The sequence below is a fragment of the Lucilia sericata genome, unplaced genomic scaffold (genome assembly GCF_015586225.1).
Source record: "Lucilia sericata isolate MDLA Ls3-8-SP2 unplaced genomic scaffold, ASM1558622v1 Contig000389F_arrow, whole genome shotgun sequence".
NCBI classification, from domain to species: domain Eukaryota; kingdom Metazoa; phylum Arthropoda; class Insecta; order Diptera; family Calliphoridae; genus Lucilia; species Lucilia sericata.
In genome coordinates, this window is record NW_023994407.1 from 307,933 (window position 1) to 318,259 (window position 10,327).

General features: G+C 32.1%; 1 protein-coding gene across 1 annotated transcript; it reads right to left on the bottom strand.

Moving 5' to 3' along the window:
* Window positions 1–875: 875 nt before the first annotated feature.
* LOC119604400 (sodium- and chloride-dependent glycine transporter 1-like) lies at window positions 876–8,248 on the bottom strand. Its single transcript, XM_037956965.1, has 10 exons — window positions 7,863–8,248; window positions 4,903–5,037; window positions 4,686–4,843; window positions 4,524–4,618; window positions 4,144–4,279; window positions 3,670–3,997; window positions 3,460–3,608; window positions 1,682–1,810; window positions 1,403–1,609; window positions 876–1,271 (listed from the first exon to the last, which is right to left on the bottom strand). The coding sequence occupies exons 1-10, from the start codon at window positions 8,011–8,013 to the stop codon at window positions 978–980; spliced, it is 1,782 nt and encodes a 593-aa protein (XP_037812893.1). The 5' UTR covers window positions 8,014–8,248; the 3' UTR covers window positions 876–977.
* Between the last annotated feature and the right edge of the window lie 2,079 nt (window positions 8,249–10,327).

A 10,327-nucleotide genomic window follows, 5' to 3' on the forward strand; every position in this document is an offset into this window, starting at 1 on the left:
AATTATTTAAACGCACATATATTATTGGCAAAAATAAATATCGATATAAAACCTAACATGAGAATATTTTGTTTATATACAAATCATTCTGAAAAAAAACTTCGGATCATTGCAAACTTGGTCCTAGCTCTCATATAAGGTGAACTTCCTTAAGTCACTTAATCTCCTATACATATTTTATTAATATATAAGGATTAAATCCGACATACTAGGTTTTGTGTATCGATAAATCATTCTGCGAAATTTTGTTTGGATTGGCCAATAAATGGACTTATGGACTTGATCAAAATTTGCTTCATAGATGTTTTCTATTAAGTATTAAATAATAGCACCCTCATCACGGAAGCAAAATTTAAACTTACACAATTTATTAAATACGCATCTAAAAATATTTAGATAGGTTTTTATAAAAAGTATCTCACAGGTGGATGTTACTTAAGATTCGGCAAAGTCGAATATAGCACTTGACAACTTGATACATATATTTTTGTGATTTAAATGTTGTTTTAATAAATAATCAGTGTATGTTGGAACTAAGAAAATTAGTTTCTTAGTTCCAAGATTTTACTCCTGAAATCCTTTTTGGAAATTAGCTAGAGTAACATAGCCATTCCTAAGAACAAGTACTTTTCGTTCACTTAATTTATTTTGTATTTGGGGTATCGGTACACGATGTCATTAATTCCACATGCTAATGTCCTCTTGCAATACTGTTTAAACAGCCATAAAAATTTTTATTATGCAAGAATATTGGTTGGAAAAATTCTAAGTCCCCAGTTATCATACTGTTAAGTATGGGGAAATTGGGCCATATTATAATCATAATAATTATTAATATCGTTTCGAAATTAGATATGAACAAATTATTCGTTTATTATAAATTAAACTCTTTATTATAACCTGATATTCTTAAATCTCATATTAGTATTTATAAAGATACACCTAAATAGCTAATTAAAAGAAATCGTGTTTGTAATTTAAGTTGCCATTACATTCGCATCGTTAATTTCATTAAGTTGATAGTTTCTATTAATATTTTCCAATTCGTCTTCATAACGCTGACGTTCCTCTTGCTCAACAGGATGCCAGTCGTGCGGTTTGCAACAATGCTGTAAACGGGGCTTACATGAACCGTTCCCTTTTTGGCATATACAATAGAAACCATAGACGGGTATTAACAGCCAGGGAATAATAATATATATAAAAGCCAAGACTGTCATTAAATAATGCGTTGATTCGTGAAAATAGTTAGCCAAAATAAAGCCATAAAACTGGAAAAAGTAATTAAATTGAAAAGATGAAAGTGAAAAGTTATCTAAATCAGTTAATAATTTAGAATATTTCTTAAATTCTTTAGAAAAAGTATCAAGAATATGAAAATATGTATGTATATAAAACTTACCAAAGCCAGCAATATTCCCAAAGGAACCACAAACCTGAGAACATAAATTTTCCATGTGGAAAAACGTTTATTTATCATAAATTCTATATCACGTTGGAAACGCTCACGACCATAGACCCATAATACGACCAGTATTAATAGTAAATTAATAGCAGTTTGTGATACGTAAACATCGGTTAAGAGTGTCACGAAATATACTAGACCATGCTACATATTAGCAGAACAAATTTCGTGTGAATATATTTTTTCTTGAAATTAAAAAAAAAATATCCCACTTACATTAGAGGTGAAGTATAATGAAATGACAACTGTGGCGGCTATTAGACCCATACATACTTTTACTTTATGCTCTCTCAAGTTTGCGAATTCATCAAATATTGTGGTTAGTATTGTATATAATTGCATGATCTGAAAGAAATAATAATTAGTTGTAAGGTTTACAGGGAGGAGAAAGCAGAGGCGACGGAACCAGACACCCGCCGGCCGGGGAGGGGGACGGAGGAACGAAACGAACGAACGAACGAACGAACGAAACGAACGAACGAACGAACGAAACGAAGAACGAACGAACGAACGAACGAACGAACGAACGAACGAACGAACGAAACGAACAAACGAAACGAACGAACGAACGAACGAACAACGAACGAACGAAACGAACGAACGAACGAACGAACGAACGAACAACGAGAACGAACGAACGAACGAACGAACGAAAACGAACGAAGAACGAACGAACGAACGAACGAACGAACGAACGAAACGAACGAACGAACGAACGAAAACGAACGAACGAACGAACGAACGAAAACGAACGAACGAACGAAACGAACGAACGAACGAACGAACGAACGAAGAACGAACGAACGAACGAACGAACGAAGAACGAACGAACGAACAACGAACAAAACGAACGAACCAACGAACGAACAACGAAAACGAACGAACGAACGAACGAACGAACGAAACGAACGAACGAACTAACGAAAAAACGAACGAACGAACGAACAAACTAACGAACGAACGAACGAAAAACGAAGAACGAACGAACGAACGAACGAACAATAACGAACGAACAACGAACTAAACTAACTAACACTAACGAACGAATAACGAAAACTAAAACTAACGAACGAAACGAACTAACGAACGAACGAACAACTAACGAACTAACTAACGAACTAACTAACTAACTAACTAACGAACGAACTAACGAACTAACTAACTACTAACGAACTAACAAACACGAACTAACGAACTAAACGAACTAACTAACGAACTAACTAACTAACTAAACGAACTAACTGACTAAACTAACTAACAACTAACTAACTAACGAAAACTAACTAACGACGAACTAACGAACGAACGAACGAACGAACTAACGACTAACGAACGAACGAACGAACGAACTAACGAACGAAACGAACGAACGAACGAACGAACGAACGAAAACGAACTAACGAACGAACGAAGAACGAACGAAGAACTAAGAACGAACTAACAATAACTAACTAACTAACGAACGACAACGACTAACTAACTAACGAACGAAAACGAACGAACTAACGAACTCTACTAACGAACTAACGAACTAACGAACTAACTAACGAACTAATAACTAACTAACTAACGAACGAAACTAACTAACTAACTAACGACTAACTAACTAACTAACTAACTACGAACGAAAACGAACTAAAACTAACGAACGAACGAACGAACGAACTAACGAACGAACTAACGAACTAACGAACGAAAGAACGAAAAAACGAACTAACTAACGAACGAACTAACGAACGAACAACGAACGAACTAACGAACTAACTAACTAACTAACTAACTAACTAACAACTAATAACTAACTAACAAAAACTAACTAACTAACTAACTAACTAACTAATTAACTAAACTAACTAACTAACTATCTAACTAACTGACTAACTAACTAACTAACTAACTAGACCTCTATCGGAATCGATACAAAACCATTAATCTACCGTAGGCCACAACTAACTATAAATTTCGTTAGAATAAGGACTGTGTATATTACTCACAATTAAAAGCATGCCTGATAAAAACAGCATTAAATAAAGTAAAATTGACCACAAGTTTGCCCAAGCCATATGGGATATAGCACTACCGCTTGTTAAATGTAAAAACCAAACTTTTTCCTCATCCGAAGGATAATAATAAACAGCCTCTTCTGTAAACGAAAATTTTAATTTTATTTAATGAATATTTAAATTGATCATACAACAACTTACCCCTATAATATTGCCATATGAACTTTACCATCACATCCAAACCAACAACTATACCCAACTGCCCCAACGCAATTATCCAACTTTGTTTCATAACATTCGTTTTGAATTTATTAAAACTTGATAATGTTATGAACATACCCCAGCCAGGTCCAAAAGCGGTTATACCATAAACTGGTATTGACAAAGCGATTTCAATAATATCATCCCAAACAAGTGTAATATGACGTTTAAATACTTTACCCGAACCGGGTAAAAAGCTTAAGCGTATTAATAATATTAACAAAAGTCCCAGTAATGTCCAAACCGTATAACGAATAATTTGACTGAACTGCAAGAGAAAATTATGGGTTTTATTTGTATAGACTCGCTTAAATTACGTTTTAATAAAATTTTGAATATTAGCAAAACAATATAATATTTGAGTGTGGGAATATATTTCATTCGAAACAATAGAGCCAATTGAATTTAACTTACTTTCTTGGTATTGAAGAATTTATAAAAAAATATAATCACAACGGTCCAAACTAAAATGGCACAAACAATCAATTGCCACGACACGGAAAACTCAACATCCTTATACGACAACACATTTATATCGTTAAACAGTGATCTGTGAAAAACAAAAGAAAGAAAACTTTTTTAAAATATACATAAAATATGTACTGTAAGGAACATATCGACGACTCAAAACTAAGAAGACATTATCATTAGTCCCAGTAGTAGTTTGATTACACGACTCAGTGATTCTGACTAGATTCGTATGCTTTTACAGTGGGCATGAAACCATAGTTACAAAAATCAGTTCAAACACTTCCGAACTATATTCGTGTAAGATTTAAGCTATTATAACTTACTTAAAATACAACACTGAAGGTATCTGAATATTTAAATATATATAATCATCAGGATCGGAAACCATTGTATTGTTTTTATCAGGTAAAGTGCAAATCTAGAAATAAAGGTATATTAACAATATTTGAATATTATAATGAAGTCAAAATACGACTATATCTTACAGTTATCTCTTCTTCTATGTTCCATTTCCTGTAACCTTCGCAGCTCCAGGGTAATGTTGGCTGCAAGGAGCCAAACACGTAGACTAGAGGTATCACGGCGTAATTACTATAAAAAGATAGTGCACCAAGATTTAAGGCCAGCGTAATATAACCAATACCTGGGAATAATAAGATTAAATTTTTGATTTAAAAACATTTTACACTAAATAACACAAACCTTTAAAAAGAGGAGTTATACGAAAGGCAGAGATAAAACCACTACTTGAAAATTGACCCAAATATGATTGTATTACAATAAATGGTATTATATAGATGAATAAACCGATTAGATAAACAATCAACACAATAATAACTGAAAAAAAAAACAAATTATAAATAAATAAAAAAATTTTAAGTATTTTGCACTTCTAGGAAATTGACAATAGACGTCTCAGAAACTCACTTTATCCTAAAGAACTATTTCGGAATTAATGCATACTGACTGCACTTATGATTGTATAAGCTTTCTTTTGACCAAAAAAATGGAATACTCCCTTATAAACATTAGGATGAAATTAGGAATGGGGTTTTATGCCAGTAATAAGCGATAAAGTAATTTTCTGAATGGGGCCTTATATTCCGTATTAAATTTCTATAAATACTGCTTATATCTAATTTTATAATTTCATCGCTATACTCGTTTTTTAAGCCAGTAATGAGCGTTAATTTTCTAAAGAGGGCCTTAAATGAGGGGTAGGGTCAATTATGTACCGATTTTTCGGTAGAGACATTTTTGCTCGTAAGAAACTTATTTATGTCGAATTTCAGCGCTATACTCGTATTTTCAATCCGTAATGACCGTTAAAGTTATTTTTTGATTGGGCCCTTATATGGGGAATGGAGTCAAATGAGGATCGGTCCTCATAAAAGATGGTGGTATTTTGAAAAAAAAACTAATTTGGAAACAATGAAGATATAGCTATCTAAACTCCTTTGGACATTTTTTGTTAGGACCAGTAGGAGAAAAGTTACACTCATTTGAATAAAAGCCTCTAAGTCCGGCAGTTCTTGACCGATAGATCTTAAAATTTGTGTATGGCATATTATCCAATAGTACTAACCTTGGTGCAACCAAATCGGAAGGCATTGATTTTAAAAGTTGGATCATTTGACATGAAATTGCATAGATATATCTGTATCTCAATGAATCCGAAATCCATAAATATATCTGCATCTCGAAAAGTACAATGAGCCTGCCATATTTCATAATGGACAGATCTCATTTGACCCTAGCCCTCATACAAAGCCCCCTTTCCAAAATGAATCGAATGTAAATTCACCTATAAACAATAATATCGCGATGAAATTCGGCATAAAAAACAAGTAAGAAACTATAGGCGGACATGATCCAAATCGGAAGGTCCGGATGTAGGGGGCTAGGGAAGATATTGGGCCAATCTTTATAAAATTTATTGTAGGGATTTGTTTATATAGAACTTATTTGTTCCAAATTTCATCGTGATACTAGTGTTTATAAGTGAATTGTGGACATTCAAGTCATTTTCTGAAGGGGACTTTGTATTGGGCCCGATCATTATTAAAATCGGCACTGTCATTTAGACTTACATAAAACTAAGATTTGCCAATTTGTGCTGGCTACAAAAAGCCAGAAGCTAAATGATAAATAAAATGTCTAAAATTAGGCTAAAATGGGAATCACTGGCCCGATATTGTCAATTTTCAATATCAAACAAACCTTAACTGTATTGAATACTCAATCCTATAGCTCTCTCCGTTCGGACTCTATCGTGCTTTCAACATACAGGCAGAGAGACGGACATGGCTAGATCTTCTTAGAATTTAATAAGAACCCAGAATATATGTATATACTTTTGTGGGTCTATGACCAATATTTCTATGTATAACAAACGGAATTACAAAATCAATATACCCCCATATTTTTTGATGGTGTGTATAAAAAACAATTAATTCATTATATTTAGTAAGTAGTAAAAACTGAATCGATTTGCATTGTATTTCTTCTTAATATGTATGCGTATTTAATAACGATGAACTCATACACAAATATGTAAACAGATCATGTTTCTGCCTTTAGACTTTTTAGTAATTAATATAGATTCTATTATGAATCCATATTAATTGATATTTGTATGCATGTACCATTTAAATTAAATAGCGCCGATACAAATTACAAATAAAATCATTCACTTTTCAATAAAAAATTTGTAATATAAAATACTAGCTAAACCCAATGTAAGCATTGCCCGCACAAATTTGGACTCTAGTTGTATCATATTCCGAGATATTCGGATTTTAAGGAAGTGTGCGTGGCACCTCTCCCACAATTTAAAAATAAAAAGTAGGTTATTGTTCCTTCTAAATAGATAGATAGATAGATAGATAGATAGATAGATAGATAGATAGATAGATAGATAGATAGATAGATAGATAGATAGATAGATAGATAGATAGATAGATAGATAGATAGATAGATAGATAGATAGATAGATGATAGATAGATAGATAGATAGATAGATAGATAGATAGATAGATAGATAGATAGATAGATAGATAGATAGATAGATAGATAGATAGATAGATAGATAGATAGATAGATAGATAGATAGATAGATAGATAGATAGATAGATAGATAGATAGATAGATAGATAGATAGATAGATAGATAGATAGATAGATAGATAGATAGATAGATAGATAGATAGATAGATAGATAGATAGATAGATAGATAGATAGATAGATAGATAGATAGATAGATAGATAGATAGATAGATAGATAGATAGATAGATAGATAGATAGATAGATAGATAGATAGATAGATAGATAGATAGATAGATAGATAGATAGATAGATAGATAGATAGATAGATAGATAGATAGATAGATAGATAGATAGATAGATAGATAGATAGATAGATAGATAGATAGATAGATAGATAGATAGATAGATAGATAGATAGATAGATAGATAGATAGATAGATAGATAGATAGATAGATAGATAGATAGATAGATAGATAGATAGATAGATAGATAGATAGATAGATAGATAGATAGATAGATAGATAGATAGATAGATAGATAGATAGATAGATAGATAGATAGATAGATAGATAGATAGATAGATAAATAAATAAATAAACTTTAAATTAAACTTACTATTCTTCTCCAATAAATAAAACCAAGGCAATGAAAACATATCCAGCCGAAAGGCCAAACCCAGACCAGCATAAATGAAATCATTTGGATTGACCCAGTAACCACGCTTAGTATCGGGTATGAATGAACTACAGTCACTTCCGTGTGGCATTTTTAAATCAACAAAATCTTTTCACAGTTCTTAGAAACAAATTTAACATAAATTGAGTTCAATGATACAAAACTATGAAAATATTACAGGAAATTAAAAGGAAACAAAAAGAAAATATTGTGGAAATTAAACACGCAAGTTCGAAAAATTTTCGAGTTCAATAATTTGATTTTTGTATATTTTAATAATTTTATTATTAACTTGTTTGCTTTTAGGCTGTTTGGTTCTTATTATTAGAAGCATCGACGAAAGACTGATGTGTAAAAATAAATAAAATAAAATGCAAAATACAATTTTGCTATGCAATTGGAATGCTAATGGGAACAAAACAAACATACACAATTTTTACATAATTACATCTTATAAATCCTAAATTTTTCTCTGATGCTCTATACGCAATGTTATCTAGTCCCAACTCAAATTCTGCTGAATTATAGTGCAAGTATATGTGAACATTGGACCATATTTGGAACAATAGGTTTTATTGTTGTTATAATCGATAGTCTATCGTCTAGTCTATAATCTAGTCTATTGTCTAGTCTAAGTAGTCTAGTCTATAGTCTAGTCTATAGTCTAGTCTATAGTCTAGTCTATAGTCTAGTCTATAGTCTAGGTCTATAGTCTAGTCTATAGTCTAGTCTATAGTACTAGTCTATAGTCTAGTTCTATAGTCTAGTCTATAGTCTAGTCTATAGTTAGTCTATAGTCTAGTCTCTAGTCTAGTCTATAGTCTAGTCTATAGTCTAGTCTATAGTCTAGTCTATAGTCTAGTCTATAGTCTAGTCTATTATCTAGTTAGTCTATAGTCTAGTCTATCGTCTAGTCTATAGTCTAGTTCTATAGTCTAGTCTATAGTCTAGTCTATAGTCTAGTCTATAGTCTAGTCTATAGTCTAGTCTATAGTCTAGTCTATGTCTAGTCTATAGTCTAGTCTATAGTCTAGTCTATAGTCTAGTCTAGTCTAGTCTATAGTCTAGTCTATAGTCTAGTCTATAGTCTAGTCTATAGTCTAGTCTATAGTCTAGTCTATAGTCTAGTCTATAGTCTAGTCTATAGTCTAGTCTATAGTCTAGTCTATAGTCTAGTCTATAGTCTAGTCTATAGTCTAGTCTATAGTCTAGTCTATAGTCTAGTCTATAGTCTAGTCTATAGTCTAGTCTATAGTCTAGTCTATAGTCTAGTCTATAGTCTAGTCTATAGTCTAGTCTATAGTCTAGTCTATAGTCTAGTCTATAGTCTAGTCTATAGTCTAGTCTATAGTCTAGTCTATAGTCTAGTCTATAGTCTAGTCTGTAGTCTAGTCTATAGTCTAGTCTATAGTCTAGTCTAGTCTATAGTCTAGTCTATAGTCTAGTCTATAGTCTAGTCTAGTCTATAGTCTAGTCTATAGTCTAGTCTATAGTCTAGTCTGTAGTCTAGTCTATAGTCTAGTCTATAGTCTAGTCTAGTCTATAGTCTAGTCTATAGTCTAGTCTATAGTCTAGTCTATAGTCTAGTCTATAGTCTAGTATAGTAGTCTATAGTCTAGTCTATAGTCTAGTCTATAGTCTAGTCTATAGTCTAGTCTATAGTCTAGTCTATAGTCTAGTCTATAGTCTAGTCTATAGTCTATAGTAGTCTATAGTCTAGTCTATAGTCTAGTCTATAGTCTAGTCTATAGTCTAGTCTATAGTCTAGTCTATAGTCTAGTCTATAGTCTAGTCTATAGTCTAGTCTATAGTCTAGTCTATAGTCTAGTCTATAGTCTAGTATATAGTCTAGTAGTCTAGTCTATAGTCTAGTCTATAGTCTAGTCTATAGTCTAGTCTATAGTCTAGTCTATAGTCTAGTCTATAGTCTAGTCTATAGTCTAGTCTATAGTCTAGTCTATAGTCTAGTCTATAGTCTAGTCTATAGTCTAGTCTATAGTCTAGTCTATAGTCTAGTCTATAGTCTAGTCTATAGTCTAGTCTATAGTCTAGTCATAGTCTAGTCTATAGTCTAGTCTATAGTCTAGTCTATAGTCTAGTCTATAGTCTAGTCTATAGTCTAGTCTATAGGTCTAGTCTATAGTCTAGTCTATAGTCTAGTCTATAGTCTAGTCTATAGTCTAGTCTATAGTCTAGTCTATAGTCTAGTCTATAGTCTAGTCTATAGTCTAGTCTATAGTCTAGTCTATAGTCTAGTCTATAGTCTAGTCTATAGTCTAGTCTATAGTCTAGTCTATAGTCTAGTCTATAGTCTAGTCTATAGTCTAGTCTATAGTCTAGTCTATAGTCTAGTCTATAGTCTAGTCTATAGTCTAGTCTATAGGTCTAGTCTATAGTCTAGTCTA